Source organism: Penicillium citrinum (genome assembly GCF_028827155.1).
Source record: "Penicillium citrinum strain IBT 23319 chromosome Unknown utg000009l:1.0-4274883.0:1.0-4276374.0, whole genome shotgun sequence".
Lineage (NCBI taxonomy): Eukaryota > Fungi > Ascomycota > Eurotiomycetes > Eurotiales > Aspergillaceae > Penicillium > Penicillium citrinum.
In genome coordinates this window covers 2,465,661-2,482,116 of record NW_026622694.1, presented here as the reverse complement: position 1 = coordinate 2,482,116, position 16,456 = coordinate 2,465,661, and the positions used below count along the sequence as shown (strand labels likewise).

General features: G+C 47.3%; 7 protein-coding genes across 7 annotated transcripts; 3 read left to right on the top strand and 4 right to left on the bottom strand.

The window, feature by feature from the left end:
• Positions 1 to 538: 538 nt before the first annotated feature.
• On the bottom strand, positions 539 to 3,563 carry N7469_010403 (elongation factor 2). Its single transcript, XM_056649308.1, has 4 exons — positions 3,525 to 3,563; positions 3,353 to 3,426; positions 815 to 3,246; positions 539 to 744 (listed from the first exon to the last, which is right to left on the bottom strand). Exons 1-4 carry the CDS (start codon positions 3,530 to 3,532, stop codon positions 727 to 729), a joined length of 2,532 nt encoding a protein of 843 aa, XP_056496439.1. The 5' UTR covers positions 3,533 to 3,563; the 3' UTR covers positions 539 to 726.
• Positions 3,564 to 5,515: 1,952 nt separating this feature from the next.
• On the top strand, positions 5,516 to 6,286 carry N7469_010402 (nitroreductase family protein; the record flags this gene model as incomplete). The annotated part of the gene is made up of 3 exons (XM_056649307.1): positions 5,516 to 5,821; positions 5,905 to 6,019; positions 6,081 to 6,286. The coding sequence occupies 3 exons, from the start codon at positions 5,516 to 5,518 to the stop codon at positions 6,284 to 6,286; spliced, it is 627 nt and encodes a 208-aa protein (XP_056496438.1).
• Positions 6,287 to 6,554: 268 nt separating this feature from the next.
• N7469_010401 (NmrA/HSCARG family protein) lies at positions 6,555 to 7,472 on the bottom strand (the record flags this gene model as incomplete). Its single annotated transcript, XM_056649306.1, has 1 exon — positions 6,555 to 7,472. The coding sequence occupies one exon, from the start codon at positions 7,470 to 7,472 to the stop codon at positions 6,555 to 6,557; it is 918 nt and encodes a 305-aa protein (XP_056496437.1).
• Positions 7,473 to 7,788: 316 nt separating this feature from the next.
• N7469_010400 (Zn(II)2Cys6 transcription factor domain-containing protein) lies at positions 7,789 to 9,087 on the top strand (the record flags this gene model as incomplete). The annotated part of the gene is made up of 2 exons (XM_056649305.1): positions 7,789 to 8,341; positions 8,408 to 9,087. 2 exons carry the CDS (start codon positions 7,789 to 7,791, stop codon positions 9,085 to 9,087), a joined length of 1,233 nt encoding a protein of 410 aa, XP_056496436.1.
• A 1,287-nt stretch (positions 9,088 to 10,374) lies between these two features.
• N7469_010399 (GNAT family N-acetyltransferase) lies at positions 10,375 to 11,097 on the bottom strand (the record flags this gene model as incomplete). Its single annotated transcript, XM_056649304.1, has 1 exon — positions 10,375 to 11,097. The coding sequence occupies one exon, from the start codon at positions 11,095 to 11,097 to the stop codon at positions 10,375 to 10,377; it is 723 nt and encodes a 240-aa protein (XP_056496435.1).
• An 892-nt stretch (positions 11,098 to 11,989) lies between these two features.
• Positions 11,990 to 12,987, top strand: N7469_010398 (SDR family NAD(P)-dependent oxidoreductase; the record flags this gene model as incomplete). The annotated part of the gene is made up of 2 exons (XM_056649303.1): positions 11,990 to 12,722; positions 12,797 to 12,987. The coding sequence occupies 2 exons, from the start codon at positions 11,990 to 11,992 to the stop codon at positions 12,985 to 12,987; spliced, it is 924 nt and encodes a 307-aa protein (XP_056496434.1).
• Positions 12,988 to 13,676: 689 nt separating this feature from the next.
• On the bottom strand, positions 13,677 to 15,410 carry N7469_010397 (carboxylesterase; the record flags this gene model as incomplete). Its single annotated transcript, XM_056649302.1, has 1 exon — positions 13,677 to 15,410. The coding sequence occupies one exon, from the start codon at positions 15,408 to 15,410 to the stop codon at positions 13,677 to 13,679; it is 1,734 nt and encodes a 577-aa protein (XP_056496433.1).
• Between the last annotated feature and the right edge of the window lie 1,046 nt (positions 15,411 to 16,456).

The following is a 16,456-nucleotide window of genomic DNA, read 5'->3' as shown; positions in this document are numbered from 1 at the left end:
GAGAAGAATGGTGATCGAGGATCAAGATGTCGGTGATTGCAGGGATTCGGGGCGACGGGAAGCTGCAGAAAGTTGTGGGACGGATGCTTCCGCACGGAATTTGGACAATTCGCCAGGTGACAGGATGTAGCGTATAGTTTTGTAAATTTCGAGCAGTATCAGAACTCTCCTCTGGCCATAGCGACAATTGCAGGTCGAAAACCTTGAAAGCGAAGAATCGACTGAAAACCGCACGCGATGGGCGCGCGATATGATCACGTGATGATATGATGGCGCCAAGCAAAAACTCGCCCGAAAAGGGAATAAAGCTTTCTTGCAGGCAAATTTCAATGTGGACGAAGAGTTGATCCGATTACGGTGGTTACTTTTATCTACAATTCTAGGGGAAAAGCTACTACACGGAGGGAAAGGGTTAGTCTAGCATACCATATTGATTTTCATGTCCAAATGGTAGCTAGACAGCAAAAAAAAAGAAACGAAAGGAAAATCAGGACATCATCAAACAACAGTTATAGTGACAAAAGCAAATGGACAGCTTCCAAAGGTGCCCAGGACATCCCTCGGAGCTCCACACTTTCTAAAGACGGCAGTGACTGAAGCAAGTCCGCCAAATGGCGGGTATGAATTTTTGTTTGAACCGGGAAGTTGTATTGCATTCATCAATCTCATAAGAAAAGATTCCATATTTGTCTGGCAAAGGCGCAGTCTGACCGGCCGTGAACTTTTTTACAGCTTGTCGTAGTACTAAAAAAGGCAAGTTAGTGAGCTGAGCATAGAATGGGAAAACCCTATAAAGAGACTGGTATGAACTTACGTTCTCGTATCCGGGAACAGCCTCCTTGAGACCCTTGCGCTTGCGCATCTCCATAGTGACTTGACCAGGCTTGGTGGTGGCATCCAGAGGAGAGCCACCGGGCAGGATAGCCCAGTGATCGAAGACGGACTGGGGGAAAGCCTGACCACCGGTGGCGGAGCGCAGATCGGCGGGGAAACCGAAGGACTCGTTGACGGGCAGGTAAGCCTTGACGTTGAACAGAGGAGTACCGGGGCGCTGCTCCTCGGCGTAGACGTGACCACGACGGCGAGTGAGGACACCGTAGATACCACCCATAGCCTGCTCGGGGACCTGGATCTCGACGTTGAAGATGGGCTCCAGCAGACCGGGCTCGGCCAGCATGGTGGCGGCATACAGAGCACGACGAGCAGTGGGGATGATCTGACCACCACCACGGTGAATAGCATCAGCGTGCAGGGTAACATCAAGGATGTTGAAGCGGACGGAACGCAGGGGCTCCTCAGCAACGGGACCCTCACGGGTGGCCCACTGGAAACCGGAGACAACGGAATCCTTGATTTCGTTCAGGTACTGAACAGCCTTGGTCTGGTCAATGAGCAGATTGGCACCGGTGGTGTCAGGACCGAAGCACCAGATCTTACGGGCGTCAGTGACATCCCAGCCGTACTCGTCGGCCATGACACGGGCACGAGCCTTGAAATCATCACGGGGAGAGATCTTGCCGGACTCGATGGCCAGGGAGACCTCCTCGTCGATGGGCTGAGCAGTGAGGTAGAGACGGTTGTGCTTGTTGGGAGACTTGGACAGAGCGGTCATGGAGGACTCGGCGGTGACAGTCTCACGGTAAGAGACAACGGGGTCGGAGATGCGGAGAGGGACACCAGCGTGGTCCTCCTCGAGATCCTTCAGACAGATCTCCAGGTGAAGCTCACCAGCACCAGCAACGACGTGCTCACCAGACTCGTTGATCATGGTCAGGACACAGGGGTCGGACTTGGACAGACGCTTAAGACCCTCGACCAGCTTGGGCAGATCCTGGGCGTTCTTGACCTCGACGGAGCGCTGGACGACAGGAGAGACGGAGAACTTCATGACCTTCAGGTTGTGGGCGGTCTCATCGGTGGTCAGGGTACCGGACTTGAGCAGGAACTGATCGATACCGACCAGACCGACAATGTTACCGGCGGGGACATCCTCAATGGGCTCGACAATACGACCCATCATCAGGACGGTACGCTGGATGGCCTTGATGAACAAGTCCTCCTTCTTTCCGGGGGTGTAGTTGGGACCCTGGATGCGGACCTTGACACCGGAGCGGACGGTACCGGCGTAGACACGACCGAAGGCGTAGAAACGACCCTTATCGGAGGTGGGAACCATCTTGGAGACGTACAGCATCAGAGGAGCAGTGGGGTCACAGTCGCGGATACCAATGCAGGCCTTGTCGTCCTGGGGACCCTCGTACAGAGTCTCGGCACGGTACTTCTGGGCAGTGACGGGGGAGGGCAGGTGGATACAGATCATCTCCAGAAGGGCATCAGCGGCAGGCAGGAACTTGCGCATGATGACCTTGAGGAGCTGCTTGCCCTCAAGCTCCTTCTCGTCGTTGGCAAGCTTGATCTCAAGCTTGTCAAGGAGAGTGGTGATCTCATCGCGCTTGTTGTGGTTGACAGCGGCGAAGATCTTGAAGATGGGGTCCAAGATGAACTGGTTGAAGGCACGCTCAAGGGGCTTGCCCTCGTGCTCGGACTTGTTGGTCCACTTCTTGGTCTTGGGGTTGAAGTAGTTGTCACCCCACAGACGCTCCAGCATCTTCTTGCGGTCAACACCGAACTTCTTGGCGTACTTGACGGCGAACTGGCGGACAGTGAAGCACCAGCCGTGAAGACCGGAACCGAAGGCAATAGTACCTCTGTCGGGGTAAACCTGAACGTCACCGAGAGTCTTGTCGAAGTAGGTGGAGATGATGACGTTGACAGACTCAACGGTACGGGAGAAGGACTGGTACAGATCCTCCTTGGTGCACTGCAGCTCAAGCAGAGCACGGTCGACCTTGTTGATACACAGGACGGGCTTGATACGCTCAGTCAGGGCCTGACGCAGGACAGTCTCGGTCTGGACACAGACACCGGAGATACAGTCGACAACGACCAGGGCACCGTCAGTGACACGGAGAGCGGCAGTAACCTCAGACGAGAAATCAACGTGACCGGGGGAATCGATCAAGTTGATCAAGAACTCGTGTCCATCGACCTTCTGGGGGATCTCCTTAAGATCCTCGGGGTCGGGGAACTTGGCGTACAGGGAGATGGCAGTGGACTTGATGGTGATACCACGGTCCTGCTCATCAGCACGGGTGTCCATGTAACGACCCTCACCAGCCTTGGCGGCAGAAATGATACCGGCACGGTGGACAAGGGCATCGGACAGGGTGGACTTTCCGTGATCGACTAAAGGTGAAGAAGAATGATTAGTTGAGTGTTATTGAAGGATGTTGATGGGGATTGATGAAAGGTTTTTCATTCCCTTCCCTCTTGGAGCTGGTGGTTGACATACCGTGAGCAATGACGGACATGTTACGGATGTTGGCCGGCTTGTCCATCAGGCCACGGATCTCCTCAAGAGTGAAGCTGGAAAGAATTGTTAGTATTCTTCTTCATCATCTTCGTCTTTGCGTCTGGCTTCATCTTGCTGTACTTGAGTACAGCAGTAGAGAGAAAAGACTTACTTAACCATCTTGGCGGTGTTTCCTCAGATCAGCCCTGGAGGCGGGGTAATAAGAAAAGAGAAGAATAAGAAAAGAAGCAACACACACAGATGATCGAGACCGAGAATCAACTCGAGTACGATCAAAAATGCCTATGTGCAAATGCTCCTATAGGAGGGGTTGATGAAAAAGAAGAGAAGGGAAGTTCGACGGAGGAGGGGAAGAAGTGGGAAGAAAAAAATGCGAGCGAAAGCCCCCACTTTTTTTTGGAAAAGCCCCGCTTCGTTTTGTGCGTTGCCCTCCCGCTTGCACCTGGCAACCCTTACTGGTTTTTCCTAGTTTTTTCTTTTTTTTCTTCTTCTTCTTACACGGCAGGGGTTTTTTTTTTCTCATAGTCTAAAATGTAGAAAGTTGATCATATATTTTACTTTCTTTTACTCTGTCTCATTTACTCTAATTGCATATGCTTTTATTTTAAACCGACTCACCTAGCTTATCCGTGGTTGTCCGGAACTGCTCAAACTCGGAACGTCACAGGAAAAAGCTACCATTGCCACCGAAGCTAAGCAAAGTCAGCTTCAAACAACTGAGAGCTTTCCCGATTCCCAAACAGGAAAATCATTCCCTCAACTTGAATCGTGGGCTTAAATTCTGAAATTGCAAAAAAATCAGACGGGCCTCATTATCGCATTAGTATCACAATTAGGGTAGCCCCGCCACTCACCGCCCGCCGCGGGGTGCCTTCCGATGTGGATTACTAATGCCGATCTGGCACGAGTTGGAAGATGCACGAGGAAGAGTGTGCATATACATTGCATGTAGTTAGTCTATTGGTGTATATTGCATATACCCTAGATGTACTGTAGTAGTGCGAATCAAAGGTTCGTGATAGTGGTAATGATATAGATTCTACATGCAGGTGGGCCATCTGAGGGGCGACTTTCATGCTATAAAATACTCGCCAGCACCATCATTACCGGGAGCGGGGCCGTTGGGCATTATTTTTACAGTAGGACCAGAATAGGCACCCTGTGTGAGGTTGCGTGTTCAGTATGCTCTAGTAGAGCAGAGCTCATCGATTGGAATATTTTAGTCGTGAAAGAGCCACCGATTTCGTACTAAGTACGTACCTAAGTACTTAGTACATCGCAGTGTACGAAATAGGTACTTGAAGGTACGGCTCCGGAAGCCATACCTCTAATTAACACTGCCCAGTGTTTTTCAGTGTTAATTCTGTTAGCCGCATTATATACCATATAGTAAGGTATATTTCTAGTACTTCGTCCACCTATCTATCCTCTCAACAAATAGCATGCTACCGAATATTGTATTCGAAGGCTATATAAGGAAAATGCTCAAAAACAGTCTAGCAAATTCCTTTCTCGAAGGGGCTTACTCCTAGGTAATAATTGTCGAAAGTCGTGTTATGGTTGCTGTCGTATGAAACTTGTGCTGCTGACTATACCCTTCTTATTTAAAAAAAAAAAAACTCGAAACATCAACAAAGCTGAGAACTGTCCTTTTTCTAGATCAAGAACTCCTACTAAAATTTAGTATTCTAACTATAGTCCACATAATCCTGGAGTAAGCACTACCAGGTCAGAACATTCTTTCATTTGTCAATGCTGACCAGTCCACCTAAAAATCGCGTTTATCCGTAATTCCGCACCCATCGCAGGAGAAACTTTCCTGTCTTTTCAACCTTCAATATTTATAAGACACGGAACTGCCCCGTCGATTTGTCACAATCCCGATCTTAACAATTAAGACACCTTAATCGCCCCTCAGAAACTATTTAAAATAGACTGAAGATTCCCAGATCGATAACAATGGCTACTCGTTCATTTCTTCGGCCTGTTTCCAATATCCACACCATCTGCCGCGCACTAGGATCCACCACAAGATCCCGATCAACATTTATATCTGCCCGAAGCCCCTCAATTGCACAGCTACCCCTCCGAGCATTCTCAACCTCTCTTCCTCAGAACTCATCCGCTACCACCGCTACCACAATGTCCACCGAAGCTCTCGTCCAAGCGGCTAAGAACCGCCGCACCATCTACAAGCTGGGCAAGAACAGCCCTGTTCCCGACTCCAAGGTCGAGGAGCTCGTCAACGAGGCCATCCTGAATGTCCCCAGCTCTTTCAACACTCAATCCACTCGTCTGGTTGTTCTACTGCACGAGGAGCACGATCGCCTGTGGGATCTGGCCGCCGAGGCTTTCGCCCCTCTGGTCCAATCCGGTGCTGTCCCCGAGGAGGTCTTCAAGAACCAGACCCTGCCTAAGCTGCAGGGCTTCAAGGCTGCTGCCGGTACTGTATGTTCTATCCCATAGCAGATCGCCGAATTCTCCCGGCCAAAGTCAAGATCAAAGAAAATTATCTAACTCAATTGCTTTAGATCCTCTTCTACGAGGACCCTGCGCACATCAAGGGATTTCAGGAGAAATTCGCCGCTTTCGCTGATAAGTTCGAGCCCTGGGCTGACCACTCTAACGCTATGCACCAGTACTTCCGTATGTTTATTCCCGTGGGACATGATTAATATACAAATAACAATTGCTAACTTGAAATCAGTCTGGACTGCTCTGGAGTCCGTCGGCTTCGGCGCTAACCTGCAGCACTACAACCCCCTCCTCGACGCTTCCGTTGCTAAGCAGTGGAACCTGCCTAACGAGTGGCGTCTCGTTGCTCAACTTGTCTTCGGTAGCCCTGAAGGCTCGGCTGGCGAGAAGGCCCAGAAGCCCATTGAAGAGCGCGTTAAGATCTTCGGCAAGCAGTAGATTCCGTCCTACTGTGCCTTACGCCCTCATGACTTGCTTTTGTTGAAACCTTGGTTTTAATTATAGATAGACTTAGACGTCTCTTGTATCCTGAAGCTTTCCAATAGAGAAATTATTTACAATAGAGCCCTGGCTTATTTCTGCTTTCACAAGAATAATCGTCTTAGATTTTAAGATAGATCGCATTCTGGCCATTGCCCCGTATACTTGTCTTTCCAATGGGGCAATGGTACTCATATCTCAGGGATCGGTATATACATGACAGTATTCAAAGATAAGTTGACTGAACTCGCTCCTTCTCCCGCTCCAGGAACTCTGCAAAGGTGTTCAATTTAAGACCCCATCCCTTGACCTTCTCAAACTCGATGAACAAATCCATATCGCGTAAGAGCAGTTGAGGCCCCAAGAAGGGATCCGTTTTCATCTTCTCCTGGATTTCCTCCTCAGACAAGAAGATGACTTGCATCTCTCGTCCAGTGGCCTTAGAAAGATCACTGATGATTTCCTCAATCCCCATCATCTGAGACGCAATTTCTATTTCTTTTTCGTGGAATCGTGTCGGTTGAGATACTGCAGCGGCGGCGAATCTCCCAGTATCATAAGGATCGACCATAGGCAGAACAGTCTCCGGCGTAAAAGCCGTCGTGAATTTTCCAGTTTCCACGAAGCCCGAATACATTCGGACAAGAGGGTCCAAAAAGTTGGACATGAAATTTCCTGGTCTCAAGATGGACCAGTATTCGAATCCTGAGTTGCGGATCTCCTTTTCGATAGACTGTTTGCTCAGAATGACATTGGCGACGAGACTGTTTGGGATCCAGTGAGTCATTCGTTCGGGATTGACGGTACCCATGGAACCGGCGTAGATAACTTGTTTGACGCCTATCTCTTTTGCAATGGAGAGTACGTGCTTAGCTTGGCTAAGTTCGGCAGATGGGTCCTGATGGTTTGGGGATAGATTGAGAAAGAGGCTTGTACAATTGGTCATTGCCTTTCGAAGAATTTCATCATTGTCGAAGTCACCCTCAACTATAGTGACACCGCGAGATTGAAGCTTTTGAGCTGCTTCAGATTGAACATTCCGGGTGATGGTGTGGACTTGAATGTTTTGTTGTAAAAGATGAGTTGTTAGGGCACCGCCTTGGTGGCCTGTTGCACCGCAAACGAAGACAGTAGGCGAAGACATTGCGGCTGATGGAAGAATGGTCTGGTATGTGATATCTGCTATATTAATATACCCGGGATCCAACGGACCTATTTATGTTATTCTGCATCCATAACCTCTTGGTTTCTATATTCATCCATCCACCTACCAAGTCTATACTTCGCGGACTTCCGCTGGAAGGACCCACAGCGGAGCCTCGTCCAATTGGTCAATCATCGCCATTTTTAGTTTAGCGTGCGGAATTCCGCTTGCACGCCTGAAGTAATCCACAGCCCAGCCTTACTTCCCCTTCGATTTCACCATCTGTTGGGCATTTCTTGACTTCCAATAGGTCAAAATGGGCTGTCAAGAGCCAGCTCCACCTCGGAGAAAGTCATGCGAGGGATGCAAGTTGGCGAAAAGACGATGTGATCTTGGTTTCCCGGCTTGTTCCCGCTGTCTCGTCAGAGGCTCACCTTGCATTTACCCTGGAAGACTTCCTGCAGCCTACAAAAGTATTGTCGATGAACCTGTCCCCGAAATACCGGCCGTTGAAACTATACGTCCCAACATCTCTATGAAATATCCTCTTTCCACCAACGACAGCATTTACGTCGATCCAGCATTGCATGTAAACCCAGACTCGATGGACTATCAATTAGATGATTTGGCTCTACCTATACAAAGCGCTTCGTTGTCCGCATCAGTCGACAGGCTCCTGACTGTTCGAAATTTTGCCGTGGCGTGCCCACGGACAAGATCCCTTCGACCACTCTCGGAAATAGTCGCATCGCATCTACAGTTTGCCATTGATATTCTCAAGAATGCACCGAAAATGATGGTGCTCGAGAACCAAACCCCGTGGTGTCATCCACAACTATATAAGAACCACATGCCGAAGGAAATGCAAGGTATGAGCTTTCTAGTAGCATCTCACTCCCAACCTCAAAGCTTTCAACTAACACGAAACGCTCTAGACGCCTACTCGTGTTGCTCTTTGTACATGTGCAAGAATGAGACAAATGCCCCAGTAATAATGAATCTATTTGAGGCACGTACCAGCGAGATATTATCGTCGCCTCAGCCGCTCGAGCCTTCAGATATGCTTGCTCGTACTCACGCCCTCCTCCTTTACCAAATAATGCGATTGTTTGATGGGGACATTCGCTCGCACGCAAAATCTAGATCTCTATTTGCAACACTCGAGTCTTCTGTACTTTTTCTCATGGCCAACGTACCGACTCCATCGCCTTCTGATCCGACTGAGCTTTTCCCATTGCCAATAGACCGAACTACGGAGCTCTGGGAAGTCTGGGTCTTACATGAATCCGCGCGCCGGACTGTGCTTTTTACGTACTATTTTATTCAGATATACAAAGTTCTCCAAGAGGATTTACTCGTGTCGTGTGATGGCAAACTGGGACTCGAGCATTCTTGGTACCTCTCAGGTGATTTATGGAAAGCTGAAAATGCTTTTGATTTCGCGGTAGCATGGTCTGAGAAGCATCATCACATTGTCTGTAACTTGGATTTCGAGCCAATATTACAAAATGCACAGCCAAATGAGGTAGATCTCTTTGGGAGAATGCTTCTGGTGACAGTCTTGGGAATCGACAAGGCTAAGTCTTGGTTTCGCTTGAGAGGTGCTATTCTATAACAAGGCCAACAAAATTGGCTCGATCTTTCTGAGTGGTTGGTTGTATTTCGGGAATAGCAATGGCTTGCACAGATTTTGAACCTCCGAAAATCAATGAGGCTTCGCACAATTTGGCACTGGGAACAGACATGAAACACTCAATGCGATGTCAGAGTCATTCGACATGCAGAATGTGTGGGGGCGACAGCCTCGTGTTACTAAAATGCGGCTCTGAAGGATTCGACCACGGCAGGTTGTTGAATTTTACTAGGCAGCTGTAGGCAATATGCTGTCTGAGATTAAATACAAGCGCCGTTTTCGAATACTGAATATTTTTTGGAAACATGTCGAAGTTGAAGCACAAGCTACAAATATTGCCCAAGGCTCCTCCAGTGTGAATGTCTCTGGACATCATCCTTCATTTCTTCTCGGCCCCCACTCAAGATGGATCTTTATATCTCGAACACTTCAGTACACTCCAATCACTGACGAAGAGTAAGATTCATGAGCTAGGGAAGTAGCGAGATGCATATGAACCACAGAAGGCCGAAGGGCTCGCAAAAACAGATCGCATGTGACTCTCCGCGAACGTGTTAGGTGCCTTCTTGTCAGTGTCAGAAAGGTCTGCCCAACCTTGAATAATGATACAGAGACTTCAAATATGGAGCACGGAGTTCATCAGGCAAAGTTCGACTTCTCCATCCCACCTGAGAAGCTCGAAGGTTTCCAGAAAATTACCTGTGAAACAAGCTTGCGATTCAGAGCCGAAAACTTTAGCTAGTCGATCTATATTCCTGACTTTTTACAGAATGGATGACCGCCCTCAGAAACGGAGCAGAACAATGAAGCTAGCTCCAATGGATCTGACGGCTTTATGGTCGTTGAAAGACAAACACAAACAAAGACCCCAGCAGCTCTGCGACCAATTTGAGGCAGCGATCCCTCAGTGAGATCCCAGATATTCTGAACATGCGATATGCCGATCTGGACAATTGGGACTCCCAATCGGTTGGCACGCAGACGAAAAGGTGTGCCGGTCTTACCTCGTCAACAATTGAACGGGAAATACAGAGTTTGGATAGATGGTTACATTCTGGAAACAATCTTCGTAGAACACGTCTATGTTCAAGTTTGTAATAAACTTAAGGAAGCTTTGACCAGCGAGGGAAAGAAAGTCAGATGGCAGGTGGTTCTGTAGAGTCCGGCCTCCATAATCACGGACAGTACTCCTTTCCTTTTGTTTTGCTCCATGTGCTCATATTCAAAGAGTCTTGAGATTGGATAGATTGAAATTCTAAATTCTGCATTCTAATATTTCATAATAGCTTTCTCAGCTACCTCCTTGCCACCGGCTTCCCAATTATCCCAGGCGAGTGTAAAAGAAAAAGTGTCCCTCCACAAATCCCGAGGGTCGGTTCCTGGGGGTGGTTCCCTTCCATTTCCAATTTTGCCTTTCTCTTTGCCATTGACAAACCGCATATGCCATGGCGTCATTCCTATTTTCTCAAATCCCATCTTCGTAGCTAATTTGGCACTGGCAGGGTTTGCCGTGCTAGCTTGCCAGTGTACGCGACGAAGACCTAGACCTCCATCCTCTGTGCTTCCAAAAGCATACTTGAGAGCAAGACCGACTGTATTTGTCGCAACATGAGTTCGCTGATATGGTGGCAGGATTACAATGAAGCCGATTTCCGTGCAAAGATGGACCGGCGACGTGCGAATGAACGATACAGTACCAGCAAGCTCCCCCTCGGGGTCTTCAGCTGACGCAGGGCGGGTTTTATCAATGACTGCAAATGCGAAGGATTCAGGATTCGAGAAAGATAAGATGTGATTATCTGGCTGGTTCAGAAATTGACCTTTGAGATCTGCCAGGGTGTCAAATGGGCCAATGGGCATATGCGAATATAGCTCTGGATGGGAAGCAGAACGACGAAAAAAGGTGTCGAGATGGAGATCTAGGTCAAAGGGAATGAGTTTAAGACGATCATTGGAAATGGCGTGAATTGGAAAATGAAATTGCGAGGTCATCCTGAAGGAATTGGTAAGCAATAGTATGTGGAGAGAGAGAGAGAGAGAGAGAGAGATTATGGTTTCAGTAGAATGTAGCCCTGGAGTAGATCGATAGTACTTTTAGTAGCAGTCACTATATATATAATAGTCATTCGGGGAGCCTCGTATGTTTTCGAAAGTCCGATGAGTCATTTGTGACTAGAACAATACTCTTGCATCGAAATGATAGTACTTGCAGTATTCTCAATTCTTCAGATTTGCATTCATCACCAAGACTAGAGTGATGAGAGAGAGAGTCAAGCCCTGATTAAAGGATTGCGATTTTGAAAGGGAAAAAATTGTGAAATTCAGGACGCATTTTACAATACAAAAAAAAAAATAAAAGATTTGACCGACGCAGGGGTCGAACCTGCAATCTCTTGATTCGTAGTCAAGCGCCTTGCCATTGGGCCAGCCGGCCTAGAACTAGAAAATCGGGATAATTACTGATAATATGAGCCAGATTCATTTACCCACGGCTTGAATACTCAACCTCCGATTGACATCAGTTAGAAAGACAAATACTACTACCTCCTAATACGGCCCTCTTTAAACCTTTTCGATCACAAATTCCCAAAGTACTATGAAATTTTAAGGATATCATATTCCGGGGCCAACTCAATATGGTCAAATTTGCTCGATAATCTCTATACTTGTATAGCCACCTGTTATGCTCTCCGTCCGAGTATATTAAGTCCGACTGGACGAATAAGTCCGACTATTTCCGATCCAATCCCCGCGCAATCAACAGTAAAGGAATAAAAGAGTAGAAGAGAGCTCATCAATTATGAGTCTGAAAAGTCTCTTTTCCCGAGCAGAGATAGTATCAGAGAAATAACTTTGGAATATCCAATCTAAGCTTTCATTCCATATGTCTTCGACGAAGAGCCAGCAGAACGCACAACAGTGCCGCAACTTTGTTCCGACTATACATACGACCACATATGAAACAATTGACCCTTCGCTAGTAGACCTACCTTTTCCATTTGTTGTATGTATCATCGGCGGCAGAGGTGCAGCCGGAGGTGGCCTGGCACGTGCCTATGCCAAAGCGGGTGCATCAGGTATAATACTCGCAGCTAGGACCCGTATCGCCCTTGAAGAAACAGCAACTGAGATTCGCTCGATAAATGCAAAATCGAAAGTGATTACTTTCGAATGCGACATCACCTCCGAAAATCAGGTTGAATCTCTCGCGGAAACCATCAAGACTGAATTTGACGCACGCCTGGATGTGGTGATTGTGAATCCTGGCTACTCGGGTCCAATGATTCCAGATGTTGTGCAGGAGTCTCCAAGTGATTATCAGAATGCCTTCAATGTGAATACCATCGGAGTTTTTCATGCGGCTCATTACCTTTTGCCCCTGCTGGTCGCAACAGATTCCGCCGCAATGAGTTTCATTGCGATAAGTTCAATGTCTGCTCCTTCAGTATCTGGTCCTCTAGCGCATGCCCATTACTGTGTGAGCAAGGCAGCCCAGGTCCGACTGGTCGAGATGATATACGAGCAGTACTCAAGCAAAGGGCTTTTCTGTGCAAGTGTGCATCCTGGTGGGCTGCGCAGTGAGTTTTCGAAAACAGCGCCAGAATGGTTGGCAAAGTGTGAGTTTCCCGCCAATTTATTACTTTCATCTTCGAGTCATGTTTTGGGCGGTTTCTGATCTGCGTCATGATAGTGTTGGTTGATAGTCCAGATCTAGTCGGGGCGTTCTGCGTTTGGCTATCGATGCCTTCACAGTCCAATAAACGTCGACAGGCCTTGAATGGTCGATTCCTTTCTTGCAAGTGGGACGTGTCTGAATTAGAGGCAAGATTCGATGAAATTTTAGAAAATGATTTGCTAAGGTTTCGCATTGTGGTGGACTAAATGTTTATTTATCTATTGAGACAAAAGACAGCGGACTGTGATAGAAACGAAAGGGTTGAAAAGCATTGGGAGATATTTGCAAAACTTGCGAAAAAATGTTACCATGTCCAGATAGTCGAGTGGAAGCAAATCTCAAGGTTGCGGGATCGTGCCCCGCCTCAGGAGAATCTTTTCGGAATCCTGGGTAGCACAATTGGTAGTGCGTGAGACTTTTACTACGAAGTTCTGGCTTGGCTTCTTCTTCTTTTTTTTTTTAACTCTGAATCAAGTGACCATAGTAATCTCTGTGTTTTTTGACTTTCTAGCTCGTACCGCTCCCATAACAGAAGTGCAGGGTTTAAACCAAATGGTGTGCATGAACTGAGAGGGCGTTACGACATATACTCGAATCGTTATCTGCGATACGATATACACTTGCCCCAATCCTTACCAAGACTCGAACCTCTGGCGGGTGATCGTCAGGGAGGTCCCTGACGATCACCCAACGCCGAGACAAATCATGGAAGGGGAAGCACGAGCTGACTATAAAGTATCGTATACTGCAGACACACATGAACTCTAAAAGAGTTTCTTGTAATAACATCTACTAATTACTAAGAAATATCACGCAAGCTATAGAATCGCTGAACGAAGACTGACCGGAAGATGGAGTGTAGAATTTTAAGAGATACTCAGTCTATAAGTCTTCCTTAGACTCCAATCTGAGAAAGCACTTCGAGGGAATTCCAAAATGCACATCTATTCATGAGATCCTCAAAGGAATCACTTCTGCTGTCAACATTAACAGTCTGACCTTCACGGGGACCGCCAATGATTCTTGCCATGATCCCGGCATTATCCCATGCATCCAACCAGTCAGACAATGTCCCGTTTTCTCGTGATGGATCTCCGGATGATGCAAAAGAGGACCAGCTTCCACTAATCCTTGATGAGAGCTCAACGTCGAGTGGTGTTGCGGCAAACGAATACCTAGTCTTGGCTTGATTGAAGACGTATGGAATATCACTGAAGTGGGAAACTCCAAAATACGACGTTTTCTGTTTAGAGAACAAAGGGGCAAACATTGTCTGGTTCAAGACATAAAGGTAGTTCGACGTATTTGTATTTGAGTACTTTCGATTCATTTGGACCTGCAGGATGCTCGGGCAAGAGAACTGATAATCTCTACACATCTGGCTCGAGCGAAAATATTGAGCCGAAATGTTGTCGTTTGGATCATCCGAAAACGATGAGATTGGATAGAGATCGAGGGCGCGTTGAGTATTTTTCTCGGACAGGTGTGGTAGAGAGGAGGCCAAGTATTGTACAGAATCATCCTCAGTCTTGATAGTGGATGGTGTGAAGAAAGACTGGTCATCTTCAGTCCAGCCGGTGATGATATCAATGTCGTGTGCAAAGCGGCCAGAAGACAGAAGTTTCGAAGGGCTGTCCGGAATAAATTCGGAAGGTGCTGTTGGGATAAAAATGTCAAACCCAAATGATCCAACAAAGCTGAATTCATAGTCAAGTGCGGCATGGAGTAGACTCTGAAGAGAAATCTTGCGCAGACACGCGAGCTCATCACTGCTCATAGAAGAGCTACAGTTGACTTTCTTAATCAACTCAGCGGTATGAAAAGATGACTTGTCACTGGCAGTACCTGGATCGGCAGCAGCATTGCCTGATTGCATGATGGCTCGCCTGAAAGGAGCTCCTTTCCTACCACCATAGGCTGTCATCTGGAGGCCAACTCCGGTAGCCCCATCACTCTCACCAAAGATTGTTACGTTGTCGGGATCACCTCCAAAAGCAGAGATATGTTGTTGTATCCACTCCAGAGCAAGTCGTTGATCAAGAAGCCCCGCATTTAAAGACTTAGTTTCGTTCAGTGCCTGGGTGGCAGCAAAACCAAAGATTCCGATGCGATAATTCATTGCGACATAAAGGACTGGAGTTCCTTTTGTCTCAGCTGAAGTGATCAATCCAGTTGGATCATAAGCAGAATCATAGATTTGGCCGATGGATTGTCCGCCGCCGTAAATGAAAACCATGACAGGGAGCTTATCTCTATTTGATGTTTTTGCGGGTCGATCCACACGCAGTGTGAGGCAATCTTCAGAGATATGCGTTACATTGTCAAAAACTTCCAGACCTGCAATTGGAACCTTCTGCTGTGGACAAGCGGCACCTGGATGAGATGCATTCACCACAGAGCCTGGAAGATAACGATAGGGCTTAGGTGCAGCGAAGCGGTTATGACCCGAGGTGTTTTCGGCGAAGCGAATGTTCAAAAATGATTCGATTCCATTAGAAGATGTTCCTTCGAAGCGAACTTTACTTGGGCCGCCAAGGTCGACTTTGGGAGGGGACTTGTGGAGAGGATTGGCGGAGCCGTAGATCGACAAAGTCGACAGAAAAATAAAGCGAAATGCTGCGCTTATCATATTTCAAAACTTATGTGAAAGCCAGAATATCTGTTGACTTTCGCTGAGGAGATATGAACGGTATTCATGCTACGAATATGAGTAGAATATGGGTCCATTTTATACTACTAGAATACCAAAATTGTAGAAGTAGATTAAAGGGGCTCAGCTTACACTCAAAGCTAAAAACGACTCGAAGCAAAAATAAACTACCCCGTATACTCGAATTTAATCCAATCAGCCAAACTTACCACGCCAAATTAGGGAATCATCGCGAACTGGGGGAGGCCTGGAGGGCTTGAAGCAGCCCCACTTTGCTAAGCATTTTGGAGAAAGCATCCTGCATACCGTTTCGAGTAATTGGTTTCGAACTCCGATGTAGTTTATACGAACAGCTTACCAGTCTTGATATACTTCGGCTTAGTACTGCATAGGAACTGCAACTGTCTTAGGCAACACTTATGAATGGCTTGATTTAGGCCCCCAGGATTCGAACTCCACATTAATTATCATAGTGGAGTTCTAGTATACTGTACAACATGAAGCTGACCTCACTGGCGAACAAGCAAATATCTACTGGAGGGTACCGGCGGTGAGGCATATATGTGAAAGAAGTAAGGTAATATCGTATTACCCAAGAAGTACACTGACTTGTCAGATAGCGTCTTACCAGTAGACGTGTTTCACTCTGCAGGCTCATGCACCAGGTCTTTCTCCAAACCGGATTCTGCTGATGAGATTGCAAGACCTGCGGACATGATATTTGGATTCAAATTTTAATTCTTACACGACTAAGCGAGGGATATAGTTATACTAATTTTACATAGTACGCTATATTCAATCTGTTGTGTTTCTATATTAAATGTCCGAGTTAGGGCAAGATCGTTCACCGCCACGAAACAGCGCCACAATGACGTCAACCCAAGCGCGTCCAGCCAGGCAAACCGCCCAGGAAGCTTGGATTTGCTCATGTTCGATGCCCAGCGAGATTGTCTTCCGGCCTTGATCTTCTCCAGAGTGTCCCCACAAATCCCCTGACACATGCGTCATGAGTTGATCGCGTCCTA

Bases quoted from the DNA above. Each gene is read 5' to 3' on its own strand.
- N7469_010403 (XM_056649308.1), bottom strand. The intron at 3,247-3,352 runs GTATGTCAACCA...CTTCACCTTTAG, and splicing joins CATGTCCGTCATTGCTCACG to TCGATCACGGAAAGTCCACC.